The sequence below is a fragment of the Pseudophryne corroboree genome, chromosome 1 (assembly GCF_028390025.1).
Source record: "Pseudophryne corroboree isolate aPseCor3 chromosome 1, aPseCor3.hap2, whole genome shotgun sequence".
NCBI lineage: Eukaryota > Metazoa > Chordata > Amphibia > Anura > Myobatrachidae > Pseudophryne > Pseudophryne corroboree.
The window spans coordinates 807297154-807321339 of NC_086444.1; the positions used below are offsets into that span (position 1 = coordinate 807297154).

Sequence of the window (24186 nt, forward strand, 5' to 3'; positions counted from 1 at the left end):
ACATGGAGACGTACACACTGGTGACTGGGGGTGGGGAAAAGGGACATGGGTACATACACACTGGTGACTGGGGAGAGGGAACATGACTATGTACACACAGGATGTAGTTACATACTTATTGCGTACACACTGGTGACTGGGGCTGGGGTTAGGGGACATGCATATGTACACACTGGTGACTGGGGGTTGGGAGAGGGGACATGGATACGTACCCTAGTGACTTGAAGGGACGAAGACATGGCGATGTACACACTGGTAACTGGGGGTGGGGGGAGGGGAACATTGAGACATACACACTACTGGCGGGGGGAGGGGGCATGAAGACATAACACACTGCTGACTGGGGGGGACACAGAGACACAGATATTGGTGACTGGGACCGTGAAGCACATGGAGACACACACACTGTCTGGTGGGGGCAGGGAGACATGGAGATACATACACTGTCTGGCGGTGGGGGGGGGGGCATAGAGATACTCACACTGCTGGTGGGGGACAGAGGGCATGGAGACACACTGCTGGTGGGGTCAGGGGAACATGGGAGACACGCTGCTGGTGGGGGACATGGAGACACGCTGCTGGTGGGGGGAGGGGACATGGAGACACACTGCTGGTGGGGGACAGGGGGACATGGAGACACACTGCTGGTGGGGGACAGGGGGACATGGAGACACACTGCTGGTGGGGGACAGGAGGACATGGAGACACACTGCTGGTGGGGGACAGGAGGACATGGAGACACACTGCTGGTGGGGGACAGGAGGACATGGAGACACACTGCTGGTGGGGGACAGGGGGACATGGAGACACACTGCTGGTGGGGGACAGGAGGACATGGAGACACACTGCTGGTGGGGGACAGGAGGACATGGAGACACACTGCTGGTGGGGGACAGGAGGACATGGAGACACACTGCTGGTGGGAGACATGGATACACACTGCTGGTGGGGGACATGGAGACACACTACTGGTGGGGGACAAGGGAACATGGAGACACAGTGCTGATGGGGGAAGGGGGGCATGGAACCGTGCCTACAAAAAAAAAATGTCCTGCACCAGGTGGGCCCCCCAGGGTCTGCTGGGCCCTAGGCGGCCGCTTGTGTTGCCTTTTGGAAAATCCGCCTTGAACGCTGCTGTGCGTTTTCGCACAGCGGGCTATCAGAGATTAACTGCACATGCGTATGAGCCGCAATGCGCACACACGTCGGCAAACAATAACAAGCATCGCCAGTCAGCGAAAATTGTAATCGCACAGATATTCGTATGCTGATTGACAGGAAGAGGACGTTTGTGGGTGGTAAATGGCTGTTTTCTGGGAGTGTAAAGGAATATGCAGGCGTTCCCAAGCGTTTTGGAGGGAGGGTGTGTAATGTCTGCTCCGGACCCGATCAGCCCGTTCATGATCGCACTGTAGGAGTATAAGGGACTACCTGGTGCAGTGTGTATAAGGGACTACCTGACGCGGTGTGTATAAGAGGCTACCTGGCACAGTATGTATAAGGGGCTACCTGGCGCAAAGTGTATAAGGGGCTACCTGGCGCAATGTGTATAAGGGGCTACCTGGCCCAATGTGTATAAGGGGCTACCTGGCGCAATGTGTATAAGGGGCTACCTGGCGCAATGTGTATAAGGGGCTACCTGGCACAATGTGTATAATGGGCTCTACCTGGCGCAATGTGTAAAAGGGGCTCTACCTGGCATAATGTGATTAAGAGGCTCTACCTGGTGCAAAGTGTATAAGCGGCTCTACCTAGCGTAATGTGTGTAAGGGGCTCTGCCCGGCGCAACATGTGTAAGGGGCTCTACCTGATGTAACGTGTATAAAAAGGGCTCTACCTGGCTTAATGTGTATAAAAAGGGTCTCTACCTGGCTTTACGTGCATAAAAGGGGATCTACCTGGTGTAATATGTATAAGGGGTTTTACCTGGCGCAGTATGTATAAGGGGCTCGTCCTGTCATGTATAAGGGGTACTACTGTGTGGTGTAATGTGACTGCCAGACACTACTGTGCGGTGTAATGTGAATAGGTACTATTCTCTGGCCACGCCCCTTCCTATGATGCCATGCCCCTATATTTTTGCCGCGCACCTTAGGCTCGCACGTGTCCCTGTTTTGAATGGGGAACAGGGGGTTACAAAGTAGATGTTCTCCCTTGGAGCCACAAGGTCTAGAACGTCCCTGCACTCCTGTCAGACAAGGCAGTTAGGGCACCTGAGCTAACCAGGGGAAGAAAGAGGCATGGGTTTGAAACAATCTAATTTAGGATACAGCTGAAAAAGGCAGAGGGAGGAGGGGGCGAGGCGGGGGTGTTTTACTACTCCATTTTAGAAACCAGCATTTCCGTATGCAATAGCACCATTGTGCGTACAGTCAGGGTAATGCATGCATTGTAGAGGCATTCAGAATAATTTGCACATGTACAATAGCAAATAATCACTTAACTGCTCCATCATAGGCATTGTATTCAGTTAACGTCCACTGCTTCTAATTAATCATAGCAAAACCACTTTATTTGTATAGAATAACTGTTATAAGCCACGGCTGTGGCTCATTCCTGTTTTGCATGTCAGTTATGTATTTTATGTTTATAAGTTGTCTTGCAGGCCAGGTTTTCCCGTTGCTCTGTTTTAGAATACTCTTGGTTGCTGCCGCTGGTGAGTCTGTGTAATTGCAGCTTGTTCCCATGTGTTCAGCCTCACCTGGCTGCTAATTGCATCTTGTCAGTTTGGAGTTATGCAACAGGACAGCTGCATGAAATTATTAATTAGGCCTCTCTGTTATATGCGGGCTGACCGCAATTCACAGACGCTGGTGATATTTCTAGGTTTCCAGTCTGCTTGAGTTCTGAGCTTGGTTCCTGCTAGCTCCTGTGTCAGTCCCTGTGTCGATTCCTGTGTCTGATCCCGTGTCCTGCCGTGAGGCGTTCCTGTCCTAAGGTCCAGGGGCTTTGCCTGTGCCTGGTCAAGTTTCTGGCTTCTTGGTGTCCACCGGTCTGTCGTTTGGGATTCTGCCTGTCCTCCAGTTCTGAGAGTCTGTGTCAGCAGCATTGGGAGTTCCTGTCCGTTTGCCAGTATTCGTACCGGTTCCGTGAGTAGCGGCTCTGCCGCGTCCGTCGGCCTAGGCTGCTGTATTCCGTTATTATTTCTGTCACTGGTGTTTTGCAGAGGGTTCTGCTTATGCTGTCACCGCCGGTACACAAAAGTATTGTGTCGGCGTGTGGTCAGCATTTCCTTTGTTGTTCTTTTCCTTTGGCGGCAAGCCGCACATACATTTAGTTTTTGGCTAGTTAGTAGCCCCTGGCTTTGGTTGTTTCAGTAAGAGGGCCCCTTGTTATCACCCTGTCTCGGTACACTCTTTGTCTCTCATTAAGACCTGAGGGGGCATCGAAGTTGGGCAGACGTAATCCGCCCTTCAAACGCGGCTGCCATGGGCTCAAGCAACCATAGTCTCGCAAGAGTGTACTGACAGCACGGGCGAGACAACGGAGATAGGGCTCCAGGGGCTATTCTCTTTCCATTCCCCTTTCTCAGCGTTACATCCTGGTGCTCTGGACTCACTTCATAACATCTCCCTTGTTCTGAGCACCAGGAACCTAACAATAACTGCCTTAACCTGTCATTCACAATGGGGCTCCACTGGAGCAAGTATATGGGGTGTATTCAATACCTGTCAGAAACTGGCGTCTTGTCGGAAAGTCGGCAGTTTCCAACCGGTTTAGGTCGGAAGGGATTCCGACCTATTCAATGGCGGCTGTTTTTTACCAACAAGTCGGGAATTCCGTGGATGGGTGAGGCGAGGAGTCTGGATGGGTGAGGCGAGGAGCGTGGACGGGCAAGGAGCGTGTACGGGTGATGCGAGGACCGTGGACGGGCGAGAAGCGGAGCGGGATGGGTGAGGAGAGGAGCAGGAAACAGCAGTAGCACGGACGGTACAGCAAGCGGTATGAGAGGCTGTGTGACAGTTGTCGGGAACGGCCAAATCCAACAGTCGGATTTGCCGCTCATTGAATAATGATCTGTCGGATTCTTTCCGTCGGAAAGGATCCAACAGGTATTGAATATACCCATATGTATTTATTTGTTGTCATGAGAGGATCTGAGATGCCACTTGAAACAAAGAGCACCCCCGCATTAGAAAATAGGTGACCAGTATATTGGTAAATGAGGGAATATGTGTATCTTCGATTGGCATGCTAGCACTTGTGGCTCTCAAGTGTCAGCATGTCCTGGCAGGTGATACATTTTGGCACGACAGGGCTTGCTGGGACCTGTATTTTCCCAGTAAAAAAAAAATATTGTATATATATATATATATATATATATATATATATATATATATATATATACCAGGTGTGTTGGAAAATCCAACAGAGGGCACTCACCAGTCCATAAGAGTATAAAGGTTTATTGATACATTATAATCACCAATAGTGTGTCGACGTTTCGGCCCCTAGGGCCTTTCTCAGGACAATCAATGGAGACATCCAAACAGCATGCCAATTACACACATACTGACACTGCCTGCCGGGTCCCCTTATATAGCCCATCAAATATCAATCAACAATGTAATCAACCCAAATAGAATACCTGCAGTGTGATTCAAAAACCCCCCGTTATGTATATAATATAACATCCTGGACTCACAGAGCAAGCAAGAATCAAAATACATATCACCGAAATAGGTACCATCATTTAAACACAGGAGACAGCTGTGAACGCTGCGCCACGCGTCCGGAGCTACCGGAAATACGTCATCCGTATCACGCGTTACCATGGCTACAGAATTGAATCCATACGCGTCACCGGTAACCATGGTAGCGCGGCGCACATTTTAGTGATGTGCTAACCGCGCATTAAAGCGTGTCATACTAGTTATTCGTAGCCAGGGTAACCACTTACCACTAAAGATTACAAAGCCTGGAAGTGCTAAAAAGACGTATAAATCTAGATTGCGCTCCATGCTGCTCCCCACAATAACTAGACCTAAATTAGATTAGGATTCACACCTATATCGCAATGTGACCCAGATGTTAAACTGCCTTAATATCATACATGTCTGATATGGTATACAAAATATGTTGCAATCCAATAGTTTGCATAGTATATATAAAGCAGATTACAAGCATAGCAATTACTTCACATTAAGAGGATTAACTTAATATCATATGAGCTCTATATCAGCAAATCACATGCTATCAGACTATATCAATAAAAAACTGGAATATAAAGACAGGGTAATAACATCTTTGATTATGTGCTATACTATAAGGTTTAAAGGTTTCATGTTTGATCCCTACATCTGATATAATTTGCCGAGGGATTTTGGGATTAATAATACCTTTGTTATGATATAGATATTGATAAATTGATTAATCCTAATGTACTGTCTATATATCTGCAGCCTATAAACAGTGTTATTACCCTGTCTTTATATTCCAGTTTTTTATTGATATAGTCTGATAGCATGTGATTTGCTGATATAGAGCTCATATGATATTAAGTTAATCCTCTTAATGTGAAGTAATTACTATGCTTGTAATCTGCTTTATATATACTATGCAAACTATTGGATTGCAACATATTTTGTATACCATATCAGACATGTATGATATTAAGGCAGTTTAACATCTGGGTCACATTGCGATATAGGTGTGAATCCTAATCTAATTTAGGTCTAGTTATTGTGGGGAGCAGCATGGAGCGCAATCTAGATTTATACGTCTTTTTAGCACTTCCAGGCTTTGTAATCTTTAGTTGTAAGTGGTTACCCTGGCTACGAATAACTAGTATGACACGCTTTAATGCGCGGTTAGCACATCACTAAAATGTGCGCCGCGCTACCATGGTTACCGGTGACGCGTATGGATTCAATTCTGTAGCCATGGTAACGCGTGATACGGATGACGTATTTCCGGTAGCTCCGGACGCGTGGCGCAGCATTCACAGCTGTCTCCTGTGTTTAAATGATGGTACCTATTTCGGTGATATGTATTTTGATTCTTGCTTGCTCTGTGAGTCCAGGATGTTATATTATATACATAACGGGGGGGTTTTGAATCACACTGCAGGTATTCTATTTGGGTTGATTACATTGTTGATTGATATTTGATGGGCTATATAAGGGGACCTGGCAGGCAGTGTCAGTATGTGTGTAATTGGCATGCTGTTTGGATGTCTCCATTGATTGTCCTGAGAAAGGCCCTAGGGGCCGAAACGTCGACACACTATTGGTGATTATAATGTATCAATAAACCTTTATACTCTTATGGACTGGTGAGTGCCCTCTGTTGGATTTTCCAACACACCTGGTATATGTGAAACCCTTTTGGGGTTATCATGAGCAGCACCCCATGGTGACGATTTTTTGGACGTGAGTGCGGACATTTCTATGGATATATATATATATATATATATATATATATATATATATATAAAAACAAAGTGAAAAAAGGCGCCTCCTAGTGCAATACTGATAGTATGATCAACCTCCACCAATAACACCCTATAAGTGGGAGGTGTACCGTAATCAGTGGTCTTAAACCACCTTAAAGCAGCGTGTATAGATCCAATACTTTTCCCCGATTCTGATAATTAATTTTCTGGGTACAGTGGTCACTCAGATGTCCCGAGGCTCAATTCTCATAATCGCCCAGATGCAAAAAAATGAGAAGCAAAACGACCATAGTGTAGTAAAGTTTAAAAAACACACATATTTATTTGGTATAACACATAAAGTAAGTAGTTGCCCGTACCATATAAAAGAATAAAAACAGCTTATCTGATATCAAATATGTCAGTCCATCGGTCTGTCACTCAACGCGTTTCGTCAGTTGCTTACTGCAGGACTTCCTCAGGAGAGTGTAGCAAGTTTGCTGTGTGTGTGGATCTGAGTCCTTAAGCAGTGCACTAGACCTTACCATGAGGTGGGAGAATGTATGCTTAGAAAGTGCAGTACTGGTTGTATTATAAAATACAAACTTGGAAGGACCAAAAAGCGCTATTTTTAAGATAGAAACACCCTTGTGGAGTATTAAGGGTAGATTTAGAGGAATCCTCTGTCCACAAAAATTGTAGTCTTCCTTTACTCAAGGACACCCACAAAGGAAAATTAATACTAAAAGGTAGAAAGGTCATTATTCACATTTACAAAATTCCTTCTTTTTATGGGAGACCCTTCATAGACACTCACCCTAGGGAAGTAAGAAACGTTCACATAAAGGTATCTTTCGGCATCAGGGAATTAAAGTTCTCCAAATACCCCTTCTTGCATACACCATTCATTGCTTCTGGCCTGGTGTGCTTGACTGAAACCTCTATGTGGATCACCTTCTCACATAATCCATCAGTATTAAAAAATCAAAGGTAGGTTTTCCACAATATGTTAAAAAATAAATGTATTTGGTGTGCCACACCAAGAAAACAGAAATGTAACAAATGACATGCAAAAAATTGTAAAAATAGTAAAAAGGAGAGACCGCCTATGTCAGCATTTATGAATTATATACTTGCAAAACGTTCCAGAGTCCAAAAGGTTTTTTAGGAACTCCTAACATCCAAAGTGAGCAATATAATCCAGCAGGACAGCAGAGGGTCACCCTATAAAACACAATGATGCGTTTTAGATGACAATCCTTTTTCCAAGTGCTTAAAAACAGCGCTTTTTGGTCCTTCCAAGTTGGTATTTTGTGGTATGGTAATTGAGTTAGCGTATACTCAAGGAAGGAACATAACCTTTTCCTGACCACTTATTTCTATTATTTAAATGTTGCATACAGCCTACAATATAGTCCATCTATAGTGTTAAATGAGTTCACCTGGCCAATAAAGCTGATTCTGATTCTAGGTTCTTCTACTGCTCTCCCAGACTCCTGCACTTGCGCCAATGTTCCGCAGACTGAGAGATTGTGGACTGCATTTGGAAACCCCCATCTAGAAATTCTGTATTTGGCACCGTGTGGCCCTCTTGGAGATGGAACCTGACTTTTGGCACTTAATCTCAGTGATAAAATGTGTGTAACTAAATTAGGGGTCTATTTAACATGGAGCTATGGTAATTAACATTCTGTCTCCTCACACACTTATCACAGAATGTCCTACCACATCGATGTACTGTACCACAATTCCACTCCTCTGCATGGCTTTTCTCACTCTCACTGTCAATCTAACATGGCTTGCAATAGGTTAAAATTCAATATACATGGAGATCCCATAAAGCCTCCTAGGCTTTGGTGATCCCCATTGTTGGGTATGGCTAATGCCAAGGTAAAAATAAGAATTTACTCACCGGTAATTCTATTTCTCGTAGTCCGTAGTGGATGCTAGGAACTCCGTAAGGACCATGGGGAATAGACGGGCTCCGCAGGAGACTGGGCACTCTAAAGAAAAGATTAGGTACTATCTGGTGTGCACTGGCTCCTCCCTCTATGCCCCTCCTCCAGACCTCAATTATGGAAACTGTGCCCGGAAGAGCGGACATTACAAGGAAAGGATTTTTGGAATCCAGGGTAAGACTCATACCAGGCACACCAATCACACCGTACAACTTGTGATAACCTTACCCAGTTAACAGTATAAACAACAACTGAGCATCACTCAACGGATGGCTCATAACAATAACCCTTATTTAAGCAATAACTATATACACGTATTGCAGAAAGTCCGCACTTGGGACGGGCGCCCAGCATCCACTACGGACTACGAGAAATAGAATTACCGGTGAGTAAATTCTTATTTTCTCTGACGTCCTAGTGGATGCTGGGAACTCCGTAAGGACCATGGGGATTATACCAAAGCTCCCAAACGGGCGGGAGAGTGCGGATGACTCTGCAGCACCGAATGAGCAAACACAAGGTCCTCCTCAGCCAGGGTATCAAACTTGTAGAACTTTGCAAAGGTGTTTGAACCCGACCAAGTAGCCGCTCGGCAAAGCTGTAAAGCCGAGACCCCTCGGGCAGCCGCACAAGAAGAGCCCACCTTCATTGTGGAATGGGCTTTTACTGATTTTGGATGCGGCAATCCAGCCGCAGAATGAGCCAGCTGAATCGTGCTACAGATCCAGCGAGCAATAGTTTGCTTTGAAGTAGGAGCACCCAGCTTGTTGGGTGCATGCAGGATAAACAGCGAGTCAGTCTTCCTGACTCCAGCCGTTCTGGAAACATATATTTTCAAAGCCCTGACTACGTCCAGCAACTTGGAGTCCTCCAAGTCCCGAGTAGCCGCAGGCACCACAATAGGTTGGTTCAAATGAAACGATGATACCACCTTTGGGAGAAATTGGGGACGAGTCCTCAATTCTGCCCTGTCCATATGGATGATCAGATATGGGCTTTTACATGACAAAGCCGCCAATTCCGACACACGCCTAGCCGATGCTAAGGCCAACAGCATGACCACTTTCCACGTGAGATACTTTAGTTCCACGGTCTTAAGTGGCTCAAACCAGTGGGATTTCAGGAAATCCAACACAACGTTAAGATCCCAGGGTGCCACTGGTGGCACAAAAGGGGGCTGAATATGCAGCACTCCCTTAACAAACGTCTGAACCTCAGGCAGTAAAGCCAGTTCTTTTTTAAAGAAAATGGATAGGGCCGAAATCTGGATCTTTATGGACCCCAATTTTAGGCCCATAGTCACCCCTGATTGTAGGAAGTGCAGGAATCGACCCAGCTGGAATTCCTCTGTAGGGGCCGTCCTGGCCTCACACCAAGCAACATATTTTCGCCATATACGGTGATAATGCTTTGCTGTCACGTCCTTCCTAGCCTTTATCAGCGTAGGAATAACTTCATCCGGAATGCCTTTTTCCGCTAGGATCCGGCGTTCAACCGCCATGCCGTCAAATGCAGCCGCGGTAAGTCTTGGAACAGACAGGGCCCTTGTTGCAGCAGGTCCTGTCTGAGAGGCAGAGGCCATGGGTCCTCTGTGCGCATTTCTTGCAGTTCCGGGTACCAAATCCTTCTTGGCCAATCCGGAACAATGAGTATTGTTCTTATTCCTCTCTTTCTTACTATTCTCAGTACCTTGGGTATGAGAGGAAGAGGAGGAAATACATATACCGACTGGTACACCCACGGTGTCACTAGGGCGTCCACAGCTATCGCCTGAGGGTCCCGTGACCTGGCGCAATATCTTTTTAGCTTTTTGTTGAGGCGGGACGCCATCATGTCCACCTGTGGCAGTTCCCATCGCTTTGCAATCTGTGTGAAGACTTCTTGATGAAGTTCCCACTCTCCCGGGTGGAGGTCGTGTCTGCTGAGGAAGTCTGCTTCCCAGTTGTCCACTCCCGGAATGAACACTGCTGACAGTGCTTGCACGTGATTCTCCGCCCACCGAAGAATCTTTGTGGCTTCCGCCATTGTCATCCTGCTTCTTGTGCCGCCCTGGCGGTTTACATGGGCGACCGCCGTGATGTTGTCTGACTGAATCAGCACTGGCCGGTTTCGAAGCAGGGGCTCTGCTTGACTCAGGGCGTTGTAAATGGCCCTTAGTTCCAATATATTTATGTGTAGAGAAGTCTCCAGACTTGACCACAGCCCTTGGAAGTTTCTTCCCTGAGTGACTGCCCCCCATCCTCGGAGGCTTGCATCCGTGGTCACCAGGACCTAGTCCTGTATGCCGAACCTGCGGCCCTCAAGAAGGTGAGCACTCTGCAGCCACCACAGAAGAGACACCCTGGCCCTTGGGGACAGGGTGATCAGCCGATGCATCTGGAGATGCGATCCGGACCACTTGTCCAACAGATCCCACTGAAAGATCCTTGCATGGAACCTGCCGAAGGGAATGGCTTCGTATGAAGCCACCATCTTTCCCAGGACTCGCGTGCAGTGATGCACCGATACCTGTTTTGGTTTCAGGAGGTCCCTGACCAGAGATGCTAATTCCTGGGCCTTCTCCACCGGGAGAAACACCTTCTTCTGTTCTGTGTCCAGAATCATGCCCAGGAAAAGCAGACGCGTCGTAGGAATCCGCTGCGACTTTGGAACATTCAGAATCCAGCCGTGCTGTTGCAACACTTCTTGAGAGAGTGCTACGCTGATCAACAACTGCTCTCTGGACCTCGCCTTTATGAGGAGATCGTCCAAGTACGGGATAACTATAACTCCCTTCTTCCGAAGGAGTATCATCATTTCGGCCATTACCTTGGTAAATATCCTCGATGCCGTGGACAGGCCAAACGGCAACGTCTGGAACTGGTAATGACAGTCCTGTACCACAAACCTGAGGTACTCCTGGTGAAGTGGGTAAATGGGGACATGCAAGTAAGCATCCTTGATGTCCAGCGACACCATAAAATCCCCCTCTTCCAGGCTTGCAATAACCGCTCTGAGCGATTCTATTTTGAACTTGAATTTCTTTATATAAGTGTTCAAGGATTTTAAATTCAGAATGGGTCTCACCGAACCGTCCGGTTTCGGTACCACAAACATTGTGGAATAGTAACCCCTTCCCTGTTGAAGGAGGGGGACCCTGATAATCACTTGCTGGAGGTACAGCTTGTGAATTGCCGCCAGTACTACCTCCCTTTCCATGGGGGAAGCTGGCAAGGCTGATTTGAGGTAACGGCGGGAGGGAGTCGCTTCGAATTCCAGCTTGTATCCCTGAGATACAATTTGTACAGCCCAGAGATCCACCTGTGAGCGAACCCACTGGTTGCTGAAGTTTCGGAAACGCGCCCCCACCGCACCTGGCTCCGCCTGTGGAGCCCCAACGTCATGCGGTGGACTTAGTGGAAGCAGGGTAGGACTTTTGTTCCTGGGAACTGGCTGCATGGTGCAGCTTCTTACCTCTGTCCCTGCCTCTGGCAAGAAAGGATGCGCCCCTGACCCTCTTGCCTTTCTGAGAACGAAAGGACTGCATTTGATAATCCGGTGCTTTCTTAGGCTGTGAGGAAACCTGAGGCAAGAAAGTCGACTTTCCAGCTGTCGCTGTGGACACGAGGTCCGATAGACCGTCCCCAAACAATTCCTCACCCTTATAAGGCAAAACCTCCATGTGTTTTTTAGAATCAGCATCTCCTGTCCATTGCCGAGTCCATAAGACCCTCCTGGCAGAAATGGACATAGCATTAATTCTAGAGCCCAGCAGGCAAATGTCCCTCTGAGCATCCCGCATATATAAGACGACGTCTTTTATATGGCCCAGGGTTAGCAAAACAGTATCCCTGTCGAGGGAATCTATGTCGTCTGACAGAGTATCTGTCCATGCTGCTACAGCACTACACATCCAGGCTGAAGCAATAGCAGGTCTCAGTAGATTACCAGAGTGTGTATACACTGACTTCAGGATAGCTTCCTGCTTTCTATCCGCAGGCTCCTTTAGGGCGGCCGTATCCTGAGACGGCAGGGCCACCTTTTTAGATAAGCGTGTCAGCGCCTTGTCCACCCTAGGGGATGTTTCCCAACGTAACCTGTCCGTTGGCGGGAAAGGGTACGCCATCAGTAACCTCTTAGAAATCACTAGTTTCTTATCAGGGGAACTCCACGCTTCTTCACATAATTCATTTAATTCATCAGATGGGGGAAAAGTCACTGGCTGCTTTTTCTCCCCAAACATATAAACCCTCTTGGTATTAACAGGGTTAATCTCAGAAATGTGTAATACATCTTTCATTGCAATAATCATGTATCGGATGGCCTTGGTCATTTTAGACTGTAAATGTGCCTCATCATCGTCGACACTTGAGTCGGACTCCTTGTCGACATCTGTGTCAACCATCTGAGATAGCGGGCGTTTATGAGCCCCTGACGGTTTCTGAGTCGCCTGGGCAGGCGCGGACTGAGACCCCGGCTGTCCCAAGGCTGCAGCGTCATCAAACCTTTTATGTAAGGAGTTTACATTGTCGTTTAAGACCTTCCACATATCCATCCAATCAGGTGTCGGCCCCGACGGGGGCGACACCACACTTATCTGCCCTTACTCCGCCTCCAAGTAACCCTCCTCATCAAACATGTCGACACAGCCGTACCGACACACCGCACACACACAGGGAATGCTCAGACTGAGGACAGGACCCCACAAAGTCCTTTGGGGAGACAGAGAGAGAGTATGCCAGCACACACCACAGCGCTATATAACACAGGGATTTTCACTTATAATAAGTGATTACCCAATAGCTGCCTTATATGTTTTATTTGCGCCTAAATTTATGTGCCCCCCCCTCTCTTTTTTACCCTTCTTGTACCTGGATACTGCCGGGGAGAGCCTGGGGAGCTGCTTCCAGCAGAGCTGTGAAGAGAAAATGGCGCTGGTGTGCTGAGGAAGAAAGCCCCGCCCCCTCAGTGGCAGGCTTCTGTCCCGCTTTCTGTGTAAAAAAATGACGGGGGTTTTTACATATATACAGTGCCAGACTGTATATATGTATTTTTATTGCCAAAAGGTACTTCAATTGCTGCCCAGGGCGCCCCCCCCCCCCCCCCCCCCAGCGCCCTGCACCCTACAGTGACCGGAGTGTGTAAGTGTGCTGGGAGCAATGGTGCACAGCTGCGGTGCTGTGCGCTACCTTAAATGAAGACAGGAGTCTTCTGCCGTTGATTTCGTCGTCTTCCAGCTTCTGTTCTTCTGGCTCTGCGAGGGGGACGGCGGCGCAGCTCCTGGAACGGACGATCGAGGACAGGTGCCTGTGTTCGAACCCTCTGGAGCTAATGGTGTCCAGTAGCCTAAGAAGCACAAGCTAGCTGCAAGCAGGTAGGTTTGCTTCTCTCCCCTTAGTACCACGTAGCAGTGAGTCTGTTGCCAGCAGAAGCTCACTGAAAATAAAAAACCTAATAAATACTTTCTTTACTAGTAAGCTCAGGAGAGCCCACTAGGAGCACCCAGCTCTGGCCGGGCACAGATTCTAACTGAGGTCTGGAGGAGGGGTATAGAGGGAGGAGCCAGTGCACACCAGATAGTACCTAATCTTTTCTTTAGAGTGCCCAGTCTCCTGCGGAGCCCGTCTATTCCCCATGGTCCTTACGGAGTTCCCAGCATCCACTAGGACGTCAGAGAAATGCTATTAGCTAGCTTTCTTTTTTGCAGCTTGTTAAATTGACTCAGGATACCATCCTATACAGTGGTAAGAGGCATAAAGGGAGTCACCGCAGGATACCAGCTATTTAGCTATGGTTTACCACTCAGTAAATTGTGAGAGGCTGAGAAAAGCAATAAATGACTTGGGAGCATTGTTAGACTGGCATTGAATGTGGCACAATCAGAACACCTACTTCAGCAATAACAAAATAGTTTGCAATGATCTTATGATACACAGTGTTATAATTAGTCAAGTCAACAGATATTCTGAGAAGTCAGAGTCCATAAATCACAACCTTTGATGACACAAGGACATTAATGTGACATCTTATTCCTTTCTCCAGAAACATATCTGAAAGGGCAGAGTTATCACAAGGCAGAAGCAAGCTGCCAAGTAGCACATGTTTAGGGGATTTACTGCTCACAGAATTAGACGCTAAGGGAGAACTCACAATTATCAAAATATATTTAACACTTTTGGTTTCCCTTTATATAGTATATCAGATCACTGATGCTGAACCTGAATTCCTATACAATGTTATTTTCTGACATTACTCCATATTCCTCCTTAGTTGGGTGAAGGCACATTAGTTAACATACGCCGGCCTTCAAACCCAATATTAGAATTGTCCTCGCGACATCCCCAACAGTATTACAATTATCCTCACCTTCCAGACTAAACTAATTATAATTGCTAGTGTTTATTCTAGCACCCTGCACCTGTTGCAACCTGTGTAGTGCCTCTTTCCTGCCTAGGGTGTTGTTCTCTGCTCTGGTGCTTTCTAGCACACTTTAATCACTCTGGGTCTATTTACTAAGCCTTGGATGGAGATAAAGTACCACATACTTGCCTACTTTTCAAAAGTGGTTTCAGGGAGATCTGCGCGGCGCCCCGTTGAGGGGGGCGTGTCACATTCTGCCAAAGGGGCGTGTATATATCCACCTATGGGCGTATCTATTGTCACTCAGGGGTGTGTCCTGCAGTGGCAGATGACACCCAACGTACAAAGCGCAATACTGACTACACACCATCACAGCTACATTACATGGCAGGGGAACACACTAACATCACATCTACATTACACGGCAGGGCTACACACCAACATCACAGCTACATTACATGGCAGGGCTACACACCGACATCGTACCTACATTACACAGCACGGCTACATAGTGCATACTGACATCACATAGTATAGTGAGGTGATACGTGTGCGTAGATCGATAGAAAGGAGGAACATCCAGCTAGCATTGCAGCAGGGTATAATGAGGACTGAGTGAAAACCTCTCCATGTTGCTGCCTCACCCCTCCGCCCATAGCAGTGTTGTCAGCCCCCCTCTTCATGTCTCTGCCTCCCCTTCCCCCCATATCAGTATTTTCAGCCCCTTTCTTTATGTCTCTGGCTCACCCCTCCCCCTATTGCAGTGTTATCATCCCTCCTCTCCATGTCTCTTCCTCACCCCTCCCCCATAGCAGTTTTATCAGCCCTTCCCTTTTCCATGTCTCTGCCACACCCTTTTGCAGTGTTATCATCCCCCATATCTCTGCCCCCCCCCCTGCAGTGTTGTCAGCACTCCTCTCCATGTCTCTGCCTCCATCCGCATCCAGCTCTTGCCTCGTGTGTCCCTCCCATGCTGTCAGTGAGTGGTGTTGCTGAGTGGGCAGGTCCTTCTACTGCTTCTCCCTTCTCTGTCTGGCAGTTCAGCTTAGCAGCCTCGGCAGGAAGTGAAAGTAAGCACACTTCCTGTCTAGGCAGAGCACGGAGGTTAGTGGGGGTGGTCGCTCCTCGTCTGCTTCTTCATGGCTGCAGGTCCTGATCCGTCGCGCATGTGCAGCTTGGGCAGCGGGGCAGTGAGGAATCCGGCGTTTGGGTTAAGGTTTGCGGGGCAGCAGGAGACTCCAACGTGAATCGGGAGTCTCCCGCGGGATGCGGGAGGGTAGGCAACTATGGTACCAGCCAATCAGTGTTTAACTGCCATGTCATCGGCTGGGTTTGAAAAATGATAGTTAAGAGCTGACTGGCTAGTACTTTATCTCCATCCACTTTATCTCCAACCAAGGCTTAGTAAATAGACCCCTCTAACAGTTGAGAGCTGAGACAGAGAGGAACTAAGGAGGAGCGTGTCATGGGTGCTGCAAAGGGTGGAGGGTTTGAGCTGTGAGGGGGGGATGGGGAGGAGATGAACATATGAACATACCTTGGCCAGGACACCCATCCAGCCCGAGCCAGTGAAGGGTGTACAGTACCAGCCAGGGAATGTAGCTATTATATCTGCATCACTGAGGAACGTGCCTTGAGCCTATGTTAAGACACACATGTCACAGCTGCCTCCCCTAACACTGTTTTCAATGCAGCGATACTGCCTGAGGTGCGGCTGCGTCCCCAGCACCAAGCAGTTTCTGATTGCCAGAGGGATTCAGGGGCAGATTTATTTATTAAGCTCGGTGAAGTGATAAAGTGGAAGGTGATAAAGGACCAGCCAATCAGATCCTAACTGTCATTTTTCAAAGCCAAACTGATGGCAGTTAGGATCTAATTGGCTGGTCCGGAGCGCAGCAACTTCATACTACAATGAAAATAGAAGATTTTTACACTAATCTGAGCTATTTTCATTTGAGTGTGACAGGTGAGGCTCTGCCTTCCCTGACTGCACGTCCCTGAAAGCAGTATGTGATAGAGACCAATGCGCTGTTCCACTGAAATAACGGCAGTGTTAGCAAGCCACCTCTCCCAATACACGCTGTATTTTGAATGTGAGCTATAATCCAGTTCCTTGCAGAAGCAGCTCTGCATTGTAAATTGCTCTAACCCAGAGGTTCTTCATTCCAGTCAGTCCTCATGTACGATCAACAGATCATGTTTTGGGAATTTATTTGCACAGTTAATCCAGTGATTCCCAACTTTATGGAATCACTGCGCCCTTTAGTATCTGAATTCATGTCACGGCACCCCTGCCAAAAGTTTCTTATTGAGAAATTTAGAAATCTATTTTTAACCCTGAATCAGTATAATTTTAACAAATATGCCGATTTGTTGCGTCTTATCTTTTTTTTTTAAATATTTATTTACAGTGGGGGTACAGGTGCCAGCGGCTCATTACTTTCCGGGCATGCTGACACTTGTGACTCTTCAAGTGCCGGGATGCTGAGCAGGCTGTCCTGGACCTGTAGTCCCTCTGTAAAGAACAATATTATTTCTATTTTTCACAGTATGAACTCCGTACCCACCACCACCAGGGGTGCGTCACAGGCCTGGGGGTTCTCTGGGAGGAAGGACCCCTTTATTCAGGGGTCCCAACTTCCCAAGGAATTCCAGGCCTAAGTTGACCAATTTGTGGCTAGATACTGTGATGGCAGGAGGACCCCTACACACCCTGATTTTCTAGTACCAAAACTGGGCTCATAGGTCTAGGGCTGGTTATGCTTTTGGGGAATGACCGCACACAATTGTTATTCTAAAATGTAACACTTTACTAACCCGAGAATACACCAAAGCCTGCTTGGGCACAACACAGCACTCACAGGCAGGTGTATTGATTTAGTCCAATGGTTCCCAAACCTATTTGAATCACAGCAATCTAGAGTGTAATTTTTTCTACAGTACCCCAGGCCAGCAGTTCCTTATTGAGAAATTCAGTCAAAATGATTACAGTGAGCAAATTGTGATTATCCATCCTTAGTTTCAGTTATGTGATGGTGGATAGGGTTGAATTTCTAATTGTGCACATATTTTATTAATGTCAGCCAGCAGCATTACTTCTGCCTGTCAAATTGAGAATAAATAATTTGATTTGGTCCTGGATCACCAACCTATGGCACCCTTACAAGTACCCCACAGCACCCCAGAGATTCACAGCACCCAGATTTGGAACCACTGATTAAGGGGGTCAGTCCGACCCGATTGCTCGCTGCAGTTGTTCGCAGCGCAGCGATCGGGTCGGAACTGCGCATTCGCCGGCGCATGCGGGACGGTTGCAGGCTGACGTTCCCTAGCGATCGCCTCTGCCTGATTGACAGGCAGAGGCGGTCGCTGGGTGGGAGGGGGCAGCACGGCGGCGTTTGGGCGCCGTTTTGATGGCACGGTACGGCCAACGCAGGCGTGGCTGGACTGTGCGGGGAGCGGGCCGCAGCAGCTGCGTGACGTCACACGCAGCCGCTGCGACCAGGGGCAGCGACGAGCAACTCCCGTCCAGCCGTAGGAGCTGCGCTGGCTGGGACTTACTCAACAAGCACAAAAGCATCGCCGCTGTGCGATGCTTTTGTACTTGTGCGGGGGGGGGGGGGGGGGACAGACATGCGGGAGCGGACTAGCCCTGTGCTGGGCGTCCCCCCGCATGTCTGGGAACATGATCGCAGCTGTGCTAAATTTACAGCTACGATCTACTCGGAATGACCCCCTAAGTCTATTGTGCAGAGATTTTGGTGCAATTTTGATCAATTTGATAAATACATTTCTTAAGAGGGGTACACAAGTAGGGATTTTTAATTCATTTCTAAGCAATCTGACTAGATTGCTTAGAAATTAAGCACACATCGCTCCGTGTGTAGGGTGCCGTCGACAGTGGTGCGAAGTCCAGTGCATCGCTATTGCCGGTTCTAGAGTTGGCATACATGCATGCCAAATCTAGTTAGATTTCTCACTTCACCCACTAGGTGAAGTGAGTGTTTCACCCCACACCCCCACTTGGCACACATCGCTCTCTGCGCTGAGCGTTCTGTGTTAGATCGCTCAACACACATCTCCCCGTGTGTACCCCCCTTTAGTAAATCTGTCATTTGTATCTGTGTCAATGTTAAGGGTACAATCAGAATCAGAATCAGCTTTATTGGCCAGGTATACTTACGTATACTAGGAATTTGTCTTCGGTTTGCTATACAACAGCCAAGTAGGTGACAGGTAAGCAGGTGTGTGTGTGTGTGTGTGTGTGTGGGGGGGGGGGCAAGTAAAGTTACACAGATAGGTATACTGTAAGGGACACAAGTGAGTTACATGTACGTCTAGTCAGTCAATGTTCAGGAGTTCAGCAGGCGGACAGCTTGGGGAAAGAAACTTTTGAGGCTTCTGGTGGATCTGGCGGGGACAGCCCTGTAACGCCTGCCTGAAGGAAGCAAGTTAAACATGCTGTGGCCGGGGTGTAGCTGGTCTTTTACTATCTTCATTGCCCGCTTTTTAGCTCTGGACAAGTACAGGTCCTGGACTGAGGGAAGGTCGGCCCCGATGATCTTCTCTGCGGTTCTGACCACCTTTTGGAGCCTGCATATGTCCCTCGCGCTGGCGGAGCTGTACCATACGAGTATCGAGGAGCACAGTACCGACTCCACAATCGCGGAGTAGAAGAGGAGCAGGAGCTTCTGTGGGATGTTGAACTTCCTTAGTTGCCTGAGGAAGAACAACCTCTGCTGCGCTTTCCCAACAGTGGCGTCAGTGTTGGACCCCCATTTAAGGTCCCTGGAGATTGTGGTCCCTAGAAACTTGAAGGAGTCCACTAGCGATACCACACTGTCAGCAATCGTTAGCGGAGGTGCACTAGATGACTTCTTCCTGAAGTCCACTATCATCTCGACAGTTTTGAGGGGGTTGAGGTCAAGGTTGTTGCGGATGCACCACTGGGCCAGCCGGTCTACTTCCCGTCTATAGGCCGATTCGTCCCCATCCTTGATGAGGCCGATGACGGTGGTGGTACAATGCATCGATTTGGTACATGTTTAGTTATGTTTGGATGCAATTTTGCCTTTAGTAAATCTCCAATTTGCAAAGTCACACCAAAATCGCAAACACCAAATCGCCTGATATAGGGGGTCATTCCGAGTTGTTCGCTCGTTGCCGATTTTCGCAATGGAGCGATTAAGGCAAAAATGCGCATGGTACGCAGTGCGCATGTGCTAAGTACTTTTGCACAAAACTTAGTAGATTTACTCACGTCCGAACGAAGAATTTTCATAGTTGAAGTGATCGGAGTGTGATTGACAAGAAGTGGGTGTTTCTGGGCGGAAACTGACCGTTTTCTGGGAGTGTGCGGAAAAACGCAGGCGTGCCAGGATAAAACGCGAGAGTGTCTGGAGAAACGGGGGAGTGGCTGGCCGAACGCAGGGCGTGTTTGTGGCGTCAAACCAGGAATGAAACGGGCTGAGCTGATCGCAGTGTAGGAGTAAGTCTCGAGCTACTCAGAAACTGCTAAGAATTTTCTATTCGCAATTCTGCTAATCTTTCGTTCGCAATTCTGCTAAGCTAAGATACACTCCCAGAGGGCAGCGGCCTAGCGTGTGCAATGCTGCTAAAATCTGCTAGCGAGCGAACAACTCGGAATGAGGGCCATTGATGTTTAGTAAATTTACCCATTTGAGTTCTAAGTGCTATACAAATAACATTATTATTATTATTATTATTACTATAATTATTATTTTTAGATTATTATTTACATAATTTGAGATTTGTAATAAAAAAAAAATCAACAATTTGGGTAACATACTTTACAAAATAAAAACAATAAAAACACTACTGTGTTAATACATAATGGGGCTGCCATGATCCCCATGAGGTCGGGGCTGCAGGAAGGCTGTGCCCAGGGAGCGAGGAGAGGAATGCGAAGAATCAGAGGGAGCTGAGGGACTGGCACTGCCTTCTGATCTTGGGGGCTGCTGGAAGCACACCTTCCAGCATCTGCCGATGGGTGTATCTTACACGGTTGCATCAGTTGTGACCGTGGAAATCCCAGTTTAGCATGATCGCATCATCCAAGCAAGGGGTTAATCTGGCAATGAAGGTGTAGTATTCAATCCAAATGTGGAATACCGCATAACTTGCACAAAACTCCCTGAAGCGTTTCATCGTGCAAAACAATTTCCTTGCGTGGGTATTGTCACAATAATGGTTTTCCTATTTATTAAGGACAGTTGGGGCTGTCCACCTATCATTCATATTACCTCCAGATGGCAACAGCAAAGGCTCAGTACAGTAAAATATGTTTATTCTCCAAATAAAACAGTTTTTCCTAAGATAATCATATTTTCATTTGTATTTAATTATTTTGAGGAAAGTGTAATTGGAAGTCCAACACCAGGCTTCTAGTCCACTATGGGGCCCATTTAGCAACCAATATTTGCGTCTGTTTCCCCCAAAGGTTATTATGGAGGGATGCGATGCTGTCTGATTTACCAATATCCAGAATACAAAGCATTCCCGATATTGGCCCCCGCACCTTCAGATAGTGGTAGCCCGTTGTATGGTCTAGAGATCGCAATTGTAGTTCCAGCAGTGTCCCCAGGAACCGTCTGCTGGAAATGGTGGCTGTGCATGGCGGTCAGTGTGACCGCACATGCGCAGCAGCCCGGCACCACACTCGACACATCGCAGGGACAGGCTCCTTTTTGGTGCACCTGGCCCTGGCTGTGCCAGGTGTGTAACATTAGGGGTCATTCCGACCCGTTCGCACGCAGCGTTCTTCGCAAATGGGTCGGAACAGCGCATGTGCGGCGTGCGCATTGCGCACACGTGTCGCTGCCCGGCGATGGACGTCGCCAGGTAACGGAGCGCCCAGCAAAAAAAAAAAGACGCAGCGCTGGACGGAAGAAGATTGACAGCGGAGAGGCGTTCCGGGGCGGATACTCACCGTTGGAGGCCATTTTCGGGGAGTGGTAAGAAGAACGCAGGCGTGTCCAGGCGAACGGAGGGCAGATGTCTGACTTCAGGACCGGGACCTTCATCGCTGGATCCATCGCACAGGGTAAGTAGCTGCAGGGCTGGTCTTGTTTTGCAGGAAACTTTTTAAGCATAGCAGGGCTGCACAAGCGATCGCAGCCCTGCTATGCTAAAATACACTCCCCCATAGGCGGGGATTAGTTGATCGCAGCAGCAGCAAAAAGTTGCTGGCCGCGATCAACTCGGAATGACCCCCATTATACGAATGTGACTCACATTACATTTCTGTCCCCAGTCACAGGACTCTAATAGAAATTACTCAAACCTGTAGCATTCCCATGAATTAATCAATGTAGGCCTGTTTATCTTCCTGATTAACTGTGAAGATATATAAAATGCTTCATCTGGTGATGATGGCCATGTAAAATCGGTTTATAAAATACATGCAAATTAGCCATTTTTGCATCCACTTCAAAAATGTAAATAATAAAAAATAAATATATTGATTTTCAATGATCACACAATAATCTTTTAGCAGCATAAATATACTAAAATGTTTGCGGTTATGTGATATTTAATTTTCATGTATACTTTACTGCTGCCGGGTACTATCCAATTAGCAATGATGCTGGCATCCTTTTCACCTAATGGCGGCACTTATAGGGGATTATCTTTGGGGGCCTCAGGTATCCAAAGCATAATCTGCGATAAGTGGATGCCAGAGCCACGATAACACATGGGATCAGAGAATTATCCCTGATCCCATATGTTTTTGTGCGATTGCGGGTCCAATTTCAGCGATCAAAATGGCCTCTAATTGGATACCGCGATAATTACTGGTCATACATTGCAATATCTGCCCGTTTTGATCAGCCGAAGTGACATCGGGGCTAATAGGCATCTTTATCACCTACATATAGTAAACAGGCCTGGAAGTCATTATCACAGAGTATCAGCACCTATCTGAACAAGCCGTTATTCTTAATCCAATTCTATGTGAATTTCCCACACCTGCAAGTTAGTGCAGTAACAGCCGCACGTTACAGCAGGCTGGTTGCAAATTTCAGATGAAATAGGGCCACGAGGGGTATGAAATTCAGTGTCATTGCTGGTGATGAAATGCCACGGCAATGGCAACCCGCACCTTTCGCTGCTAATTGAATTGACCCCAGTCCCCAGAGTGTTTACTTTCTCATTTACAGAACTGTTTCACATTATATTCAGCCAATTTCTTGAGTGCCAGTCAAGAGATAAATTAAGAACAGGTTGTAAATGTGTGAAGAGAAGATTTAAAAAGAGGAAAAAAAGTTCAATTGAGCTTAAGAAGAAATTACTACAAGGAATTTTAAGAACAAAATGGAGAATTAATAAAATGCTAGGTTTCTCCATTGTTATATAGTTCTCCCTACATGCTCTGCCATCCTAAGGGGTGCACGGAAACGTTATTAAAAAGACCATTAACACAAGAAAAGTAATGAGTGAGAACAAAAAAGCAAATAGAAAAATAATTTAAAGTGAAAACAAAAAGATGTAACACACAGCGTCTCCCTATGGTACAGTTGGGATCCGGTCTGAAGATCGACAGTGACTAGGTCGACAATGTTTAGGTCGACCACTATACGTTGACAGTCACTAGGTCGACAGATCGACCTAGTGATCCACATCCGATACAGCTAGTGTGCCCCCACCTGTGCCCGCTGCTGCCTACCTTTCCTCTTGGTGATGATGGTGACCAGGGGCACGCTGGGCCGGTCAGAGAACACCTCGGAGTGATTGACCATGGCATCTTTGACAGTCTCGAAGTCGTTGAGTATGACAATGAGGCGGCTGCCGATGTACAAGCCATAGATCTTCCCGTACAGTTTAGCCATGTTAGTGAGGATGATGTGAGGGTAAAGTAACGTCCCCGTCCTTGTGGTTCCAGCTGGCGCCTTCCTGAGCTTAGTACTGTCCATGCCAAACTGCAGCAGCTGAAGCAGACACCCGGGCAACAGCATGAAGCCAAAGTTGCCCACAAAGGGTAAGGGGGTCGGGCCGGGCAGTGTGTTCCTGGTGATGATCTGGTAATAAGTCCAAAGAGAACTGATCAGCCAGCACAGAACCAGGAACAGGAAAGTGTAGGAGAGCAGCACCGACAAGGGGGGTACATCAGAGCCCAGCATGTATTCATTCCATGCCGACATCCCCATCACTAACCCGTCCATACTGAGCCCAGATGCCCGCGCACTAGCTACACAGAGAGCTTCAACCTGCACATATACTGCACCCGGTAACATCCAGCCTCCGGGGTAGCATTGTTACCAAACAACACGTAACGCGTTCTAGAAAGCGGCGCGTCTGCTGATTGGCTGCTGCTGAATAACACACACACCCTCCCCTGTCAGTCAGCCAGCCAGCCAGAGAAGACGCTTGTCAAAGCCAGTGACAGCACTAGTACTGTACCATTGCACCATGCACATACTCCTCTGTCAGTCAGTGAGGAGGCTAAGTTTCCCCCAGCCACTAACACGTACTCCACCATTACACTATACACACGCT

General features: G+C 47.6%; 1 protein-coding gene across 2 annotated transcripts in view; it reads right to left on the bottom strand.

Annotated features, from left to right (window-relative positions):
* LOC134910775 (cytochrome P450 2U1) overlaps nucleotides 1–23955 on the bottom strand; it is a 182208-nt gene extending 158253 nt beyond the window's left edge. For both annotated transcript variants that reach the window (XM_063919161.1, XM_063919169.1), the window contains exon 1: nucleotides 23357–23955. In XM_063919161.1, coding sequence (XP_063775231.1) covers nucleotides 23357–23924 — 568 coding nt within the window. In that variant the 5' untranslated portion in view covers nucleotides 23925–23955. The remainder of the gene's footprint in view (nucleotides 1–23356) is intronic.
* Nucleotides 23956–24186: the final 231 nt, after the last annotated feature.